This window comes from Rana temporaria, chromosome 10 (genome assembly GCF_905171775.1).
Source record: "Rana temporaria chromosome 10, aRanTem1.1, whole genome shotgun sequence".
Classification (NCBI taxonomy): domain Eukaryota; kingdom Metazoa; phylum Chordata; class Amphibia; order Anura; family Ranidae; genus Rana; species Rana temporaria.
The window spans coordinates 85864689-85884252 of record NC_053498.1 but is presented as its reverse complement, the minus strand read 5'-3'; the positions used below and the strand labels follow the sequence as shown (position 1 = coordinate 85884252).

At 45.1% G+C, this 19564-nt stretch overlaps 1 protein-coding gene across 1 annotated transcript in view; it reads right to left on the bottom strand.

The window, feature by feature from the left end:
* The window catches only part of LOC120915278 (sulfotransferase 2B1-like), an 81732-nt gene that overhangs the window by 36432 nt on the left and 25736 nt on the right, over positions 1-19564 (bottom strand). Inside the window, exon 4 of the mRNA XM_040325657.1 lies at positions 1315-1441. Within this exon, the coding sequence (XP_040181591.1) occupies positions 1315-1441 (127 nt within the window). The remainder of the gene's footprint in view (positions 1-1314; positions 1442-19564) is intronic.

Genomic DNA, 19564 nt, shown 5'->3' with positions numbered 1-19564 from the left:
GTATAAAACTTTAAAGCTCTGTACACACGATCGGTCCATCCAATGAGAACAGTCTGATGGACCGTTTTCATCAGTTAACCGATGATGCTGACTGATGGTTAGTCGTGCCTACACACCATCGGTTAAAATAACGATCGTGTCAGAACGTGGTGACGTAAAACATACGACGTGCTGAAAAAAAATAAGTTCAATGCTTCCAAGCATGCGTCGACTTGATTCTGAGCATGCGTGGATTTTTGACCGATGGTTGTGCCTACTAACGATCGTTTTTTTTTCCCATCGGTTAGGAATCCATTGGTTAAATTTAAAACAGGTTGGCTTTTTTTTAACTGATGGATAAATAACCGATGGCACCCACACACGATCGGTTTGGACCAATGAAAACGGTCCATCAGACCGTTCTCATCGGTTTAACCGATCGTGTGTACGTGGCCTAAGAGTTCCCTTCACTGGAACCAAGGGGCCAAGCCCAACCCCTGAAAAACAACCCCACGCCATAATCCCCCCTCTACCAAATTATTTGGACCAGTGCACAAACCAAGGTCCATAAAGACATGAAAGAGAGTTTAGGGTGGAGGAACTTTTTTTTTTTTTAACAGGGTTTACAACCTCTTTAACAAACTAGTTACCGCAACAGGTTTTTTTATCCCTTTTGGCATAAAGGTTTTACATAAATTAATAAAAGCTGGCCGTTGTAAGAATCCCTGTCTGTGTTATATAGTTTGTCTCATCCTTCTAACTGCTGCTTTTGCTGGATATCTTTGTCCATTAAAGGATGTTGAAAAATCGTAGACTAATTGGCCAGATCAACAGGTCCAAATAAAGCTTTGTTTTTGGGTTCTATACTTCAATGTTAGCCTGCACTTAGATGAGCACTTTCTGAAATTATCATGTGAAAGATTGAGTATATGGCAACCTAATCTGTCAAAGCACCCACTTCTGCCTGCTCTATGGGCAACCCAGTCACACTGGAAACACTGGTGCCATCCAGCTGGAGATCTCTCCCTTTGGTTCACCACTCCCATCCCACCTCCCTCTATACATTAGCATCCATTGCAAACCTGAATTTCTGCAATGTGAGACTTTAGTATAAAAACCAAGCTTAGATTAGGATGAAATCTGGTATTGCAGTACCATATACAGGGTGAGGTAAGCGTCAACTCATTCACATAATTACACAAGCTTAGCTGACACACAATATATAAAGGAACAAATTAGTGGTTTAAATGTTTTTTTCCTTCATTCCTTCTTTTACTACAAATTTTAGTAAATTCTTTGTATTGTGTTTCATATTCTTTCATATCATAAACTCACCATTCCCTTTCACAATGTCCTCTATCGCTTGTTGAAAACTCTCATATTCCTTGAAAATGCAAACAATCTTGGCGAAGTAAAATAAAGAAACAATTATGTCCTTAGGATTCCGCATTGTATATATAATCTGAAAAGAACCAAAAGAATTCAGGATATTTTAGCAATCAAAGGTACTCTATTTTCATGTGTCTGGGCTGAAAAGCTGGCTTTTAAGGCAGATATAAAAAAAATAAAAAAAGGGGAACTAAACTCACTTACTATTATCCGCCCCCGGTTACAGAAAAGCTAAAAAAAAATTATTACATTTTACACCTTTTCATATCTTTTTGTGCTGCAAACGGTATGCTGGCAGCATTTGTGCACACGCGCAAAGATCATGGCACACGTGCGCATACGCACCGCTGGTATCTGGCAGAAACCTGACACACATATGCGCACATGCACCAGGACTTCTGCGCATGTGGACAAATGCTGCCAGCTTGCCATTATACTGCCTGGCAGTGTTAGTGTGCATGCGCATAAACCACACAGCTGCAGCTTAGTAACGCATAAGCATACGTGTGAGTTTAAACCCCTTTCCGCCAACCGCCTCCCGGCCCTTTAAGAGTTCTAAAAGCCAGGAGGCAGAGGTGGGCATTCAGGTCATGTGACCGCTGTGATTGACTGTCACATGATCAGAAAGCTCCCGATCGCAAGTATGCATCAGGAGCTTACTGATCCCAGCCAGCTAGAATACCGATAGCATGCAGGAAGAACACTCTCAGCATGGTAAGTTGTTTGCACAGGGCCACAAGTATGCTGGCGCTCGACGTTAAGGCCCACGCGCCAAGAGGCCTCATATATGTTTACTGTCTGTGCCAAGGGATTAAAAATGGTGATGTGGAGGGGGGGTCGACCATTCGTTCAGCAGTTTAGCTCTGCTTCAGCCTAAATTCGCACTGCTGCAATGCGGCACATCGCATGTGAATTGAACAGGTACAAGAGGGAGGGCAATTCATCTGATGCTGTAAATAGTGGAAGAAGAGCAACTACAATTACAAGAACATCAGGTAGAATTGTATTTAAGTGTTAAACAACTAGAACCCATTAAGGAAGACCAAGACTTCAGGAGGCATAATGGCTTTCTGAAAAAAGAAATAGAAAGAATTCAAAGGAACCTAAGAATTACAAAACAAGAAAAATTCAGACACAATTTGAATTTTTCTTGTTTTTTAATTCTTAGGTTCTTTTAAATTCTTTCTATTTCTTTTTTCAGACATGTATTAGACTGGGAGAAGGCTGACATGTTTAATCCCATTGCTGAGAGAAGCCGAAGTAGATCTATTAGCTGGATTCACGTAGGGCGGCGTATGTTTCAGCCGGCGTAGCGTATCGTATTTACGCTATGCCGCTGTAAGTCAGAGAGGCAAGTGCTGTATTCACAAAGCACTTGCCTCCTAAGTTACGGCGGCGTAGCGGAAATGGGCCGGCGTAAGCACGCCGAATTCAAATTGTGAAGAGGTGGGTGTGTTTTATGTAAATAAACCATGACCCGACGTGATTGACATTTTTAACGAACGGCGCATGCGCCGTCCGTGCACATATCCCAGTGTGCATTGCTCCAAAGTACGCCGCAAGGATATATTGGTTTCGACGTGAACGTAAATTACGTCCAGCCCCATTCACGGACGACTTACGCAAACGACGTAAAATTTTCAAAATTTGACGCGGGAACGACATCCATACTTAACATTGGCTAGGCCAGCTATTTGTTCGACCAACTTTACGCCTGAAAACGCCTTACGTAAACGGCGTATCTTTACTGCGACGGGCAAGCGTACGTTCGTGAATAGGCGTATCTCGCTGATTTACGCATTCTAGGCGTAAATCAGCGTTCACGCCCCTAGCGGCCGGCGAAACTAGACAGCTAAGATAGGACGGCGCAGGCCATCGTATCTTATCTACATTTAAGTATCTCAATTTGAGAATACACTTAAATGTACGACGGCTTAGATTCAGAGTTATGACGCCGTATCTACTGATACGCCGGCTTAACTCTTTGTGAATCTAGCTATGTGTGTTTTAGGTTGCAAACACAGACTCCCTTTAAACAGACACAGTCATCATCAGACAGTGAAAACGATAATGCAGAGTTATTTTTTTAAAAGAGACCAGCCCAAACCCATAAAAGGGAAAATAAGGAGGATTTGATGGATGGAAAAAGGAAAAAGGAATAGAGTTAAATGGAAATCAGAGAAGTACTCAACAGAGGTATCAGAGGAAATATTAGACATTGAAACTAAGGAGCCTGTAATACAAGGAGGTGGTAAACTTGTCTGATTTACAGTTGAATGTACATCACATCTAATTACAAAGAGGGCTTCTCCCCCAACATCTTCAATAAAGTCTTTAAAGACCAAAGACCTAAATATGTTTTTACGAAATGTTTTTGTTTTTGGTGTGAAAGGAGGGACTCTACATTGGGCCCCAATCTGGAGAAAACTTTGGTTGATGGGGACAAAGAAGCCCTGAATAATCTAATCTCCACTCTGGATGAGAACATAGATAACGAACATATTGACCGGTTAGACAATCTTCTAATATTCGTATATGGTCTACTAAAATGGCATCTCTCTAAGCATAAATGGCTGAGCCTCTTCCTTGACTTTGTCCAAAAATATCTGGAAAAGGTCAATTGGAACTGGCGTGATATTGATAATTTTTCAATAGAGGAATGTAAAGCCCTTAAAGCATTAGAAGGCCCCAAACCTAGTGATAAAGAAGATCAAATGTGGTTCTCCCGAGTGAGTCTATGTATAAGATGGAGGTCTTGAAAGAACTTAAGGATACTACCACCTATAGAAGTCGCATGGGGTACCTATTTCCCACTCTTGTGGATGCATTCATTTCTAAATTAAACCTAGGGTTAGAAACAGAATTGATCTCTAAATAAGAAGCTGAGTACCTGCTAGTAGGGGAATATAATATTTCAAACTTTTTATATTATCCCTAAACTACAAAAATATTTACAAAAGCCCCCCGGAAGATCGATTGTGTATGCAATTAAGGGTCTGCTTGAAAAGATAGGGAAATATGTGGCTTCATTAATTAAGGAAATGGTTAACCATCTTCCTTCCTTTGTTAAACATACCAGTGATGTTCTACTTAAACTCCTTAATCTTACAGTGCCTACTGGAGCCTCTATTAGTGGGTATAGATGTAGAAACACTATACGCATCAACCCCCCATGATTGAGGCTTAAATCAGTATCCTATTTCCTGGAAGAGGAATACCCCCACCTTGGGGCACACAATGAGTTCATAGTTTTACTCCTGGAATCCATGTTATCCCACTATTTCTTCCAGTTTTTAGGTACTAGTTTTTAACAGCTAAGGGGTACTTCCATGGGAGCACCGTGTGCACCAGCTTACCATGCCTTAATCTGGGTTTTGGGAAGAGGAGGTTGGGTATAGATCCTCAATGTACCTCAGCCACTCTATTATCACTACTAGTAGATTCCATCGCTGACCAATTTAGGACTCTCGTCAGCACAGGGAGCATCATCCTTCCATGATGCCGATAAGTCTCAGCCGGGAGACCATCTGGGCCTGGGTACTTCTGTCCCACAATTTCCTGCATTATCCGCTCTATTTTCTCCAATGATATACAGTGGGGATCGAAAGTTTGGGCACTCCAGGTAAAAATTTGTATTAATGTGCATAACGAAGCCAAGGAAAGATGGAAAATACTCCAAAAGGCATCAAATTACAGATTAGACATTCTTATAATATGTAAAAAAAATTATTTCCATCATTTACACTTTCAAAATTACAGAAAAAAAAAATGGCGTCTGCAAAAGTTTGGGCACCCTGCAGAGTTAATATCTTGTACTGCCCCCTTTGGCAAGTATCACAGCTTGTAGCCAGCCAAGAGTCTTTCAATTCTTGTTTGAGGTATCTTTGCCCATTCTTCCTTACAAAAGTCTTCCAGTTCTTTGAGATTTCTGGGCTGTCTCGCACTGCTCTTTTAAGGTCTATCCATAGATTTTCAATTATGTTGAGGTCAGGAGATTGTGAAGGCCATGGCAAAACCTTCAGCTTACGCCTCTTGATGTAACCCCCCATGGATTTTGGAGGTGTGTTTAGGATCATTATCCATTTGTAGAAGCCATCCTCTCTTTAACTTCAGCTTTTTCACAGATGACATCAAGTTGCCATCCAAAATTTGCTGACGTTTTATTGAATCCATTTTTCCTTCTACTCGTGAAATGTTCCCTGTGCAATACAACCCCAAAGCATGATTGATCCACCCCCATGCTTAACAGTTGGACAGAGGTTCTTTTCATTAAATTCTGTGCCCTTTCTTCTCCAAACATACCTTTGCTCATTCCGGCCAAAAAGTTCTATTTTAACCTCATCGGTCCACAGAACTTGTTTCCAAAATGCATCAGGCTTGTCTATATGTTCATTTGCAAAGTTCAAACGCTGATTTTTGTGGTGAGGACGTAGAAGAGGCTTTCTTCTGATAACTCATCCATGAAGACCATTTTTGTACTAGTATCTCTTTATAGTGGAATAGTGTACCCCAACTCCAGTGTCTGCCAGATCTTTCTGGAGGGATCGTGCAGTCAAACGTGGGTTTTGAATTGCTTTTCTCACAATCCTGAAAGCTGTTCTGTCTGATATTTTTCTTAGTCTTCCAGATCTTGCTTTAACTTCCACTTCTTAATTACATTCCAAACAGAGGATACTGACATCTGAAAACGTTTTGCTATCTTCTTATAGCCTTCTCCAGCTTTGTGAGCGTCAACTATTTTCAGTTTCAGTTTTTGTGGTAGAGACTTTTCAAAACCATATATATGAAGATGTATATGTCATTCTTTTATAAGGCTTTTCTTATTAATGAGACTGAGATGTCGTTGGTCAACTGTCCTGTTTTTCTTAATCAACAGAGTGACTCGTTGTTAGAGTTCAACTAACAAAACGATTTTAAACCTATAATAACATAGGGAGGTTATCTCAAAGGGATGGGGATCTGATAAGCTTAGAGCGGGAAAAGGTACATTTGAGGGGCATTCTTAGAGCGGGAAAAAGGTACATTTGAGAGGCATTCTTAGAGCGGGGAAATGGTACATTTGAGAGGCATTCTTAGAGCGGGAAAAAGGTACATTTGAGGGGCATTCTCAGAGCGGGAAAAGTTACACCGGAAGGGTATATAGAGACAAGTCCTAGGTTGAGTAGAGGCAGACTGGATCATGAGCTGATTGGGAAACCTTGGTGAAGTACTCTGTAAATATATTTTCTCTTTTTTTCTCTCTCTCTCTCTCTCTCTCTCTCTCTCTCTCTGTCTCTCTGTCTCTCTGTCTCTCGGTCTCTCTGTCTCTCTGTCTCTCTCTCTCTCTCCCCCTTAGCTTAATCTCTGTAACTTTTTCTTTCCTATGAATTGTCTTGAGATACTGATTTAGCCATCTGATTGTTTGTATAATTGTGTGATGTTATAGTTGTAAATATTAGAGTAATACAAGTTTCTTCTCTGTAACAATAAATGTAATACTTTTCCCTTTTCCGCAGCGCTATTCTTTGTTTTAATTTTTATATAGACAAAAAGGTTTTCATAGCTTACTTTAATTAGTTACGTGCGACATTAATATTTTTATGAATCGCTGATTATTAATTATGTACGTGCGTTATTAATTTTTCTATGACATTTTCTAGACAACTGCTTAGAAGAACCCATGGTGCTGATTGTTGGGGCAAGGTCAGATGAGTCTGGGCATTTAAAACCTTTGAGATTGACATCACCTGGTCTTCCCAGACGATGATTGAGAACAATCCATGACACTGGCAGGTCTCAGCTTTGCAAAGGGGGCAGTGCATGCTATAAATTCTGCAGGGTGCCCAAACCTTTGCAGACTCTATTTTTTGGTTTTCTGTAATTTTGAAAGTGTAAATGATGGAAATAATTTTTTTTTACATATTATAAGAATGTCTAATCTGTAATTTGATGCCTTTTGGAGGATTTTTCAATATTTCCTTGGCTTTGTTATTGATATGTACCTGAGTGTATTTGAACCAGGATCTTCCTGGTCGCACAGCTGCAGCCTTACCCGTTGTGCTACAGAGGAGATCTGGACTTTTGGAAACTTCCTTGCAGTGTTAAGCATTACCTTGGACTCACTAGCCCCACCTGCTGCCAGCTGTGCACAATTTCCAATCAATGTAGCCCATAAATAGGAAGTGATGCTATCACTCAGCGCCCGTTTATGTGGATTAGTTCCCTGGGTGTTGTGACTGCTTTGTGATCTTGAGTATCGTGTTGAACTTCTGCCTGAATTCCTGACTACTCTCTAGCCTGCTGATTTTGTACTTCACCGCCAGCTTGTGTATGACCTTTGCTTGCCTGACCATTCTGGATTTCAATCGTGTACCATTTTGCCTGATCTGTTGCCAATCTAATCTGCCTGACTAAGTTTTCGCCTGAATCCTCAGCACACAAGCGCCACTTTGGACACTACCTTTCACAGGTACCTTACAGTTATGCACATTAATACAAATTTTTACCTGGGGTGACAAAACTTTCGATCCCCACTGTAGGCATATCCAGTGCCATCGTATCTTCCTTCCTCGGAAAAACAGGAGATCGACAGATTTCCCCCAAAATTATCCATTTCTTCCCCCATTTCCTCCTGCCGGGAGCTGTATAGATCCTCATAATAATCTCTAAACCTATCCACTATCTCTGGTGTATGCGAGAACATGCACCATCGATGAGGGCGAGTTTGTTCTAACCAAATGGGCCAACATTCGCCCCACACTTTCACCTTCACCGAAAGCTACTTTTGGAAGATTTGTTTGTTCTCTGTGTTCCCAAGCATTATTAAGCGGTAGTTCTGTTGTGTCTCTATCCATACCCTGAGCCTATCAGGTTTAGGGTCATTAATGTATTGTTATTCTGTTAATATTTTACCATTCCTTGGATTGTTTTTTCATTTTAAAACCTGTTGTATCAGTATACCTTGGAGAAAACCCTTCAATGTGTCCCATACTACCCCATCTGGGGCAGAATCTATATTCAGTTCAACAAATTCCCCATAGGCCGTCAGCACCGCCTGTGGTTCTCCCATAAGTTTCATCCAAAGGGGACCAATCCTCCACTCCTGCAAGTGATTACCCTCCCCTATTTCCAATGAGGCTGTCACCGGGGAAGGATCCAAAAGGCCTCTTGACATATAGCTCAGATTTTTTACTATGGGCATCACCTCCTCGTTCCCCAAAATTAGATCAATCCTTGATAGTGTGGTAGTGTGTCCTGGAAAAGCACGAGTATCATCAGGACTTTGGGTTCCGTATTCTCCAGATGTCCTTCATGCCCATTTCTCCCAAAAAAACGGGACAGTCGGTCATCCGTTGTACCCCCTGGGGGAACCTGTCAAGTTTCTGGTCCATGACCATGTTGAAGTCCCCCGTGACTAATACCGGGACACCTGACTTGTCCAGCACAAACTCCACCAAACTACGCAGAATCGTGGTATTGAAGGGGGGTGGAATGTACACATTGGCCAATACGTATGTTCTATTCTCTATCTTGCAAAATAAGAAAATATAACACCCTAATTCATCAATCCTAGTTTGCATACAATTGAACATTACCCCTGAATTAATCAAAATACTCATCCCCCTAGAGAAGGAGGTGTGTACCGAGTGATACTGTAATCGAAAGTCTCTCCACCCCAATTGGGGTATGGAGATATTAGTGAGATGTGTCTCCTGCAGACACAGGAATGAGGCCCCGTATATTTTTGCTATTGATAGGACTGCAGCTTTTTTCCCTGGGTCTCCCAAGCCTCTGACATTCCAAGAGCATAACATTTTTTTTTTGTCTGTGTGCCTCTATTCATTAGTGTTCACATTTTCTATAAACATTGTATGATTTCCATTCCTTTAGTAACTCGTGCCAGTTCTTATTCGTGCGTCTTTCCTGTGACGTCTTAGTGACCAGGTGTTGCATGTGAAAAACATGCCTCATGCATTCTCCTGAACCTTGCATACTTACTAAAACTTACGTGCCAAACAATCCAATCATACCATCTACTTCCCCCACATTCCTCTCTCACCACCTTACTAGGTTTAAATTGGGGCCTTCTATTGTGACCTACCCAGTGGCGGTGCGTCCATAGATGGCACCGGAGCGCCGCCCCCTCTCGCTCCCACACCGCCACTGATACAATACATAGATTCATGCATTGCATGAATCTATGTATTCCCGCTGCCGCCAACTATTCAGATGGCTGGCCCCCTGGTGAGCACCGGCAATCTGAATAACGGCAGCTGGTTGGCTGTGGAAGTGCCTATCAGAGCCAACGGCTCTAATAGGCTTTCCGAGTACAGCCCTCAGGCTGTAATCGGCTTCCAAATACTTATCCAAGGGATGCAGGGGGGGGTGCATTCCTTGGATAAGACTGACAGGTGTCTCAGCCAATCAGGTCCACCGGTTCTGGTTACCGGTAACCTGATTGGCTGAAACGTCATTGAGGGCGGGAGACGACATTGAGGGACCGTGGAAGGAGGATGGCCAACCCCAGAAAGGTAAGTGCCGGGGAGGGGGGAAGCATTTTACAGGGCACAGTGGCAACAATTGGCACAGTGGAGACAATAAAGGGCACAGTGGCTGCATTTGATGGCATGGCACAGTGGCTGCATTTGATGGCATGGCACAGTGGTGACAATTGATGGCACAGTGGCTGCGTTTGATGGGCACAGTGGCTGCATTTCATGGGCACAGTGAGGCTGCAATTGTTTGTTTTTTTTCGTTTGTTTGCGCCCCCCCAAAAAATTTTGAGCACCACCTGCCACTGGACCTACCCATACACTTATTTTAAATGTGGTTTTGTCATTATTTTTTATTTTAACCCACCCCCTTCCCTATAAAAAAAACAAAACAAATACAACATACAATGTAAGAGAACACTTTGCTGCACCCCTAAAAAAGGGGGTACCATGCCCTTTGTTCCCTTTATTCCACAATTTCGCAGCTGCTTGACTTGCCTTTGTGGTGCGCTGTAAAGGCACAGAGTTATGAGCGGGGAATTAATACCAAGAGAAGCAATTATTTCTGTACCAATGCTCATCTGTGTCTGGCTGTTCCCGCCACTCTCACTGGTGGCCCGCAGCTCAGCCCGTCACTCCCTTGGTTTCCCTCGGCTAGTGAACCGAAATGCAGCTCTGCAGGATGGATAGGAGACAGGAGTTGAGAGAACGCTGCACTCGCATCCTCATCCGTGAGAGCCTGTAATCTTAATGATACTCAGGGGTGCCCATCCAGTGGCCCGGGGGGCACAGGTGGCCGGCGGAGCCCTTTGACATGGCCCACGACCTTCCTGCTCTGGGATGACAAGTTGGCAAGCCAAGATCACATAAACCAATGCTTCCTGTATAGTTCTGGCTCCTGTCAAAAGCAGAGTGATACCAAATGCACTCTGCCTGGGACAGCAACAACCAGTGATACCTGAATGGAAGACAGTTATTAAAGGTAAGTTTATTACCAAAATCACAATGTATGTCTGGGTATATCTATTCTGCAGTGGTTGCTGGGCTGCTTTCAAACTGATCTGCATGGTTAGCTGCATTGTGCCATAGCCTTCTGTTATTACCTGCAGGTTTGGTGCGCGTTCAGAAAGTGTGTCACACCTGCAGGATGTAATAGAAGCCTATGGAAATGTGCAGCTAACCTGCAGGAAAGTTACAGGTGCACCGCGCGGCACCCGCTGTGTGGATCGTTGTGAAAGCAGCCTTAGGCCCATTTCACATGATTGGTCCGACCCAATCAGACCCTCCATTCACCTCTTGTGTTCATTTACACCTGCCTACCTTTAATTTAATTTGCTATAAATAAAACAGAAGGGGATTCGTCACCTTCCATCTGATCAGATGGGAGGGCCCATAGAGTATAGTGGGCTGTGTCTGCTGTGCATATGCAGAGTGGGCACGGGCCTGTCATCCACTCATTGTGGCCCGCTACAAGTTACCCCTGCGTTAGTTCACTCCGAGTACCAGAGAACTCCAACTAAACATTTGGTGACTGATCTCACTCCTATCCGTGGGATGCATGCTTGTGGACACTGCCACATTTGTAAATATGTCCATAAAACTGATTGGTTCACAAATTTTGACACGACAAAGAACTTCAAGATCCACCAAATAATTAACTGCTCTATGACTAGAGTAGTATATATGCTATACAGCCCATGCAATAAGGCATATGTGGAAAAAATGAAGAGTCCACTTTGTGTTCGAATTTGTGAACATGTAAAACGTATAAAAAAAGTACGATGAGCCTCCGCTAGCAGTGCATTTTGCCCAGTTTCATCGGGGCATCTCCAGTGGTTTAAGAGTGAAGGGCATATATGTTCTAAAGTGATTTTGATACCAATCTTTTAACAGAAGGAAAAAATGTGGATTTATAGACTGAACCTTAATTCCCAATGGCCTCAACAATAAATGTAGTTTACAACCCTTCCTGGAGGCATAACCTTCAACTGGTACTCAATAGTTGGATAATTACTTGCCAGATGCCCCCAGTAGAGCATCTCTTTAAGATGGGCTTGCCCCTTTTTGGTCATGTATCCCCTATTGTTTTGGCTATTTAGTCAAGCTTTGTGTCCACCCCCTCCTTTTTGCTGTAAATTACTAAAATTTTCCATAGTTAGAATCGCCAATATAGTTGATCTGTAAGCACTCAGTGGTATTTTAGCTAAAATAGCATGATGAATGCGGAGGAGAAGTGTTAATGCATGAAATCTTGTGGTGAAAAGGCATTACTAAATTGAGTAAATGGTATTGTCATGGACCTTGGAATGCTGAAGGGTATCTCTTTGAAATCTGTTACACAGTGGGGGGTCTTCTGCTCTGTCTTAAGGCCAGACGGCTCCATTGTTCTGTGTCTGGCTATTGTGTACATTGCTTGCCCCCTGGGGCTTCCGTCTCATTACACATAACAGTCCCTCCATTCAAGCTATCGGACCAATCCCTGCCGACTCATGTTCAAGTCCTCATTTGCATGCCTAAGAGGACCTGAAGGAGAACTTGATGTACTTTACAATTGACCAATAGGAAAGCGATTGTTGGGGGCGGGATGTTCCAAATTCTGTTTAAAAAGAGTGTTGTGTACTTCCAATAGAGGTCTTCCTGTTTGAACTTACATACAGCCTGCCTGGTGTTTTGTTCTAATGGATCCCGAACGGCACATAGCTGTAGTTCGGATCCCGGAGCCTTGGATGACCGAACCATCAGACGTTGCAATCTGCAAGATGACTCAATAGTAGCAGAGGAGTGTCGGGAGAGCGGAAGCGAGCGAGCAAGGGTCTCGTTACAGGTATTAAAAGATGATGCAGGTAAACCCCTGCTCGCTCTGAGGAAGCTAGCGGTGATTAGCGAAACGCGTCAACGTAGTGTCATCAGTACGTTGACGGACGTGACATTTTCTCCCAGGATGGCAGCTGTGGACATGCGCATATGATCTGGTGGACGATGAATCGGTGATGGTCGTTTGGAGAGCCTGATGCCGATGCTGTGTGGCCAACTTTGGATCCAGGGCTCCGCAATGCAATGAAGCAGGATCCAGCCAACATGCTCGAGGTGGTGAGATATTGTGATATCCCATCCTTGGCCATAACATAGACCCATTATACCAGAAGTAGTTTCCTGGACATTTCTCCATTACATATGCACTTAGGCTCCAACCCTCCCAATATATCAGCATACTTCCATCATACCACAGTTGCAGCTTCCACTCAACATCTGCACATTGAGGAAATTGCCTGTGTTACTTAAATGGAGACTGTTCAATTAATTCCCCCCTCCACTACCCCTAACGGGGTGCACCTTGGCATTTCCCAATGATCATCTGCCAATATTGTCTGTCATACAGCCCCACTCTGAACGTTTTACTGATATGGCGTAGTTTCAGTTGGCTTGTATGGCATAGTTTTTCATTCAGGTGGGATATACCCTCTAGCTAGGGTTTCCACCTGTCCGGGATACACCTGGACAGTACTGGTTTTGAATCATGTGTCCAGGTATCCTTCCGCCCTAGTACCCGGACACATGATTCAGACTGCACTGTGGCTCTGTGCTCTATCTGCTTAGCTGGTGGAGGAACATGAGTAGTTAATGTTATCAGGAATAAGTTCTTATCGTTATTCAGCAGTTCCAACAATCTAGTCCTGAAGTCAACTTCTTCATAGATCAACCAGACTTTTGAGTAATGAGTATTGAGTATTGTAATGAGACCCGCACCAGTTCACAGAGGGCAGTGTGAACTGCCTGCTGGAGAGATGCGATGCAGGAACCGGCGCTGGAATTGCGCTGGTTCCCACATTGCATATGTGTGAACCTAGGATCAGGGCTTGTTTACACATGTGGTGTCCTCTGAATTTGGCAGGCAGTGAGGAGGTGTTCTATCACCTCCTTACCACCCGTTTAACCCTTTCATAACTAAGCCTATTTCTGATATTTGATGTTTACAAGATAAAATCCGTATTTTTTTATAGAAAATTACTTAGAACCCCAAACATTAAATATATTTTTTTAGCAGAGAATCTAGAGAATAAAATGGCGATTGTTGCAATATTTTATGTCACACAGTGTTTGTGCAGCAGTGTTTTAAACGCAACTTTTTGGGAAAAATAGAATTTTTGTACTCACCGTAAAATCGTTTTCTCTGTAGTTCATGGACGGACACAGCAGAATCACTTGACAATAGAGTATTTCCCTTCTATTAGAAGAGGACTAGGCAGAAAACATTGTTAAACTGTTAATACAACCTTAAACTGTACAGTACCAGGGGGCGGTCCCTCTAGGTACAACCCCTCTTCCTGCACACAGCAGCATCAGTTTGTCAAAAAGCAGTACAAACATAGAAAAAAGGAGGGGTGGGTGTTGTGTCCGTCCATGAACTACAGAGAAAAGGATTTTACGGCGAGTACAAAAATCCTATTTTCTCTTGTGTTCATGGACGAACCCAGCAGAATCACTTGACAATAGGGACGTCCCAAGCAGTGTCAGAAAAACGAGGGATGGGAACAGCAATCAAAAACAAACTTCACCCCAAACATAACCAGAGCTCCTCAACGGAGGAGATGCAAACTTACACGGTTGCCTGCAAAACCTTGCGGCCGAAGCTAGCATCCGAAGATGCGTTTACATTAACTTTGTAGAATTTTGTGAAAGTGTGAACGAACGACCAAGTCGCCGCCTTACACACCTGGGAGACAGAAGCCTGATGTCGGAAAGCCCAGGAGGCACCTATCACCCGGAATGCACAGTCACAGGAAAAGGAGGTGCCTGTCCACGTATGGCATAGGCCTGAAGTACGACCTGTCTAATCCACCTAGAAATGGTGTTCAATGAGCCCGCCATACCCTTCTTAGGACCAGTCACCGAGACAAACAGTGAGTCCGACTTCCGGAACAAAGCCGTAGCGTACAGGTACAACCTTAGGAAGAAACGAAGGCTGCGGGCGTAGTGTCTTTTGGATGCAATGGTTGAGGGCACAAGGACGGAAGTACAATGTCCTCATTGAGATCAAAAGCCAAAACAACCTTAGGAAGAAATAAAGGCTGTGGGCGTGGCACGCCTTATCCTTGTGGAGGACCAGATAAGGAGCCTTGCAAGACAAGGCTGCCAGCTTAGAAAGCTGTCTAACTGAAGTAATAGCCACCAAAAAGGCCACCTTTTGAGAGAGAGTAAACAAAGGAATCTCCCCAATATTCTCAAACGGTGGTTTCTTATGTACCGAGAGGACCAAGTTCAAGTCCCACAGAGGTGGACGCACTGGGGGGCCACATGTCGAACCCCCTGTACAAATGTACTCACCATGAAATGCGCAGCCAAAGGCCGTTGAAAAAAAAATAAAAAACGGCCAGGGCAGAAATCTGCCCCTTAATAGTACTCAAAGAAAGTCTTTGGTTCACACCACGCTGTAAAAACAGCAGAATTCTGGCACATAGAGATGTAGGCCTTCCAAGTACAATGATAAATCTTCCTAGAGGAAGACTTCCGTGCTCTCAGGATGGTAGCAATAACCGCATCCGACAGGCCACGGTCCCTCAACACCTGGCTTTCAATAGCCACGCCGTTAAAGCAGTGACTGTAAAGCAGGATGTAGTATGGGACCTTATGACAGAAGGTCCTCTCGCAGCGGTAGTCGCCACAGAACATCTGCCACCAGACGCACTAGGTCGGCATACCAGGGATGGCAAGGCCAATCCGAAACAATTAGAATCATCGGGATTCCCTCGGTCTGCACCCTGCAAAGCAGACGTGGCAGTAGTTTCAGTGGGGGGAAAGGCGTAAATCAGCCGATACTGCCCCCACGGGACCACCAACCACAAACCTCAACAACTTTCGATTGAGTCGCAAAGCCAGAAGGTCCATGTCTGGCGTGCCCCACCTGTTGCAAATGAGTTGAAACACCTCCGGGTGTAACTACCACTCTCCTTGGTCCAGCATCTGGCGGTTCAGATAGTCCGCCTGCCAGTTTTCTACACCCGGAATGTATACGGCCAAAAGAGCCGACACGCTTCGTTCTGCCCACCTCAGAATGTGAGCGACCTCCGAGGCTGGCGCTGAGCTCCTTGTCCCCCGTCCCCCCCCTTGATGGTTGACATATGCCACTGTCGTGGCGTTGTCCGACTGGATCCTGACCGGACACCCCTGAAGGCTCTGAGACCACCAAGAGATGCAATGCCTGATCGCCCGAAGCTCCAGCATGTTGATCGGGAGGTGGGATTCTTCCAGCGTCCAGCGATCCCGAGCCGACTGGACACCCCAAAGGCCTCCCCAACCGATCAGACTGACGTCCGTTGTGATCACTGTCCACTGAAGGGGGAAAAAGGACTTTCCTGTCTGGAGGGTCAGAGACCTCAGCCACCAGACCAGGGAGGCCTTGACCTCCCGGTCCACTCAGATCTGGCAATCCAGGGACAACAGAGACTTGTCGCATTTTGTCAGAATTTCCTTCTGCAGGGCACGAGTGTGAAATTGAGTGTATGGTATTGTCACGAAGGAGGATACCATGAGGCCCAGGACTCGCATGCAACGACCATTTGCGGGAGATCAGCAGACTCACCGCTTCCTGCAAGGTTCTCAGTTTGTCCGAGGGAAGAAAAAAAACTTTTGCCTCTAGGGAATCCAGGACCAGACCCAGGTACTCCAGGCACCGAGTTGGAGCCTGCGGGCGTTTCCATTCCTTGTACAAAAGCTTATCTAAGTAAGGCACACAAGGAAACACCTTTTCAATGTGGGCAGGCTTGCGGAACCCAAAAGTGACCGACACCTCTGCAGATGAGCCTGACTTATCCTCCAATTTAAGGGTATCTCGCACCGCTGTGATAAGTGCTCCAACCAGTGCCCTATCATGCGCTGACACGGAGTCATACTCACTGTCCGAAGGTTCGTGGTCCATATCCTCTGAAACCTCAGAACTTGGGTCGGGAGCCGTAGCAGGGAACGAATCTGAGTTAGATAACGCCCCAGATGATGGTGGGGGAGGGGATGCTTTTTACCCACCTTCTTCCCACACACCGCAGCCACCCTGGCCACAAAGGCCTCCAGGGTTGCCGACATAGCCTCCACAGATACTGCAGGTGCAGGCTCACCAGTTGCCATGACAGGTATGTCAGGGGAAGAAGCATCCGATTCGGACGCCATAGATACTGCAGGTGCAGGCTCACCAGTTGCCATTACAGGTATGTCAGGGGAAGAAGCATCCGATTCGGACGCCATAATGACCACACGTCTGATTCTGGGGGAAGTAGCACCAGCACTACGGGTAAAGCGGGGGACCCAGAGGACAATACAAACCATACAAAAACCGCGCGGACCACAAGAAAATGGGCGCCGAGCAGCCCTCCTATAGAGCAAAAAGGTGCACCGTACAAGCAAAAAGGCGGGCCGTACAAGAAAATGGCTGCCGTACAAGAAAGCTGGATGGCTAAGGGAAAATGTCCGCCGAACAGAAACGAAAAAGGAAAATGACACAGCGGCACAGGCGATAAGGCAGAGCACAGCATAAAAAACTTTCACCAGGACCCCTGCGCGGTGGGGGGACCCCCCCCAGGTTCAATCCCCAGGACAGAAGACCAGTGCGCAGCCCCCCAGAGAGAGAAAAGCCCCCCCAGGCACAGCAGGCCCATCAGAGGCATGAGGAGGAGGGATGGGAGGGAGAGAAGAAAGGAAGGGTGACAAGGACCCCCGATCGACCTCCCAGGGAATGTCCAGCCATTCCTCCCCACCAAGCATCCCACCACAGACCCACCACCCGAGCAGTACGGAGGTAGCTGTCGGCACAGCACACTGTGACTGAGACAGTAGTTAGCCCAGTCATATGTATGCCCCGGGGCACGGAGATCACCGGCCACCCCTGGAGCAAATGGGGTATGTCGTGGCCGACCTAGCACTTAGCTAGAGGCCTGCACACGCTCGCTGGCCAAAACTGGGGTGACTACAAGGAGCTGACGTCCAGCCTGTCGCCAAGTCGGCAGTTGATAGCAGATCTCAGGATCGTAGCAGAGGGAAAAAAAAAAAAACTTTCAAAAAGCTTACGAAAAGCATAAACAAAACTATCAGACCAAGGGCCCAAGGGAGCCATGTCCAACTCCTTTACTAGGCAAAAAAAAAAACTGAGGCTGCTGTGTGCAGGAAGAGGGGTTGTAAATAAAGGGACAGTTTAAGGTTGTATTAACACTTTAACAATGTTTTCTGCCTAGTCCTCTCCTGATGGAAGGGAAATACCCTATTGTCAAATGATTCTGCTGTGTCAATCCATGAACACAAGAGAAAATACACTTTCATGAATTTTAAATAAAAGAAACAGTAATGTTAGCCCAATTTTTTGTATAATGTGAAGGATGATGTTATGCTGAGTAAATAGATACCAAACATGTCACGCTTTATAACTGCACGCACTCGTGGAATGGCGACAAACGACGGTACCTAAAAATCTCCATAGGTGTCGCTTTAATAATTTTTTACGGTTAACAGATTCGAGTTACAGAGGTCTAGGGCTGGAATTATAGCTCTCGCTCTGACGATCGCGGCTATACCCGACATGTGTGATTTGAACACCGTTTACATATGTGGGCGCGACTTCAGTATGCGTTTTCTTTGCTGCGCAAGCTCACAGGGACGCTTTAAAAAAAAATGTTTTTTTTTTATTTCTTTTTATATTATTAAATTGTTTTTAAAAAAAGAAAATGTATCACTTTTATTGCTGTCCCAAGGAATGTAAACATACCTTGTGACAGTTATAGGTAGTGACAGGTACTCTTTATGGAGAGATCGGGGGGGGGGGCTAAAAGACCCCCAATCCCTCCTTTGCACTTCAAAGTATTCAGATCGCCAAAAACTGCGATTCTGAATACTGTATACTTTTTTTAAATCTGGTGCCATTGACAGCAGAGTAAATCGGAAGTGATGTTGTGGCGTGTTTAGTCAGGAGATTGGAATAAAGCCGTTTACGGCTTCGTTCCAGTCTGTGGCTAGGCGCCGGAAGAGACGCATCATGGATCGGGTCTCCTGGTGGGACGGGAGGCCCCGTCAGAGCGGCGGAGGCGGCGGGAGGGGGGGGGATGTCCCCTCCCGCTCCTCCGCGATAACAACCGAGTGGCTTTTAGCTTTTATCACCGGAAAGCCGATTGCCTGCTCTAAACAACGGTACCAGGATGATGCCTGCAGCTGCGGGCATCCTCCCGGTATAACCCTCCGAAAGCCAAGGATGCATATCTGCATACGCTCGGCGGCAAGGGGTTAAACCCCACAGCAGCACAACTGAATGCATTGCACACGGATGCAGGAAACCCCCATTCACTTGGATGGGCCACATTCAGCAGCCATTACTGCTCACTGAACCCAACAGTGCAGACAATTTTTGCCACATTGCGATGCAAAGCATTTTGGCTATTTTGTGTGCACACCCCCCCCCCCCCCCCCCCCCCCACCTGCAGCTTAAGAGGTACAGTTGGGTAGCAGTAAAAACACATCGCAAACTCTATTTTTTTACTGTCCCCCAACCATAAGTGTAAACAAAGTCACAAAGCACTATAAAGAGTAAACCACAGTGGATAGTTTTTGTGGTGAAGAAGTGTTATGTTTTCAACCCCTAAAACTCCCATGCCACTGTGCTGCAGCCATGTGCATTGCACACAGTTACTGCACAGCCCCGTTCAGTTGAATGGGTCGAGTTAAGCAAGCGCAGTGCCATACGCTAGTGGGCT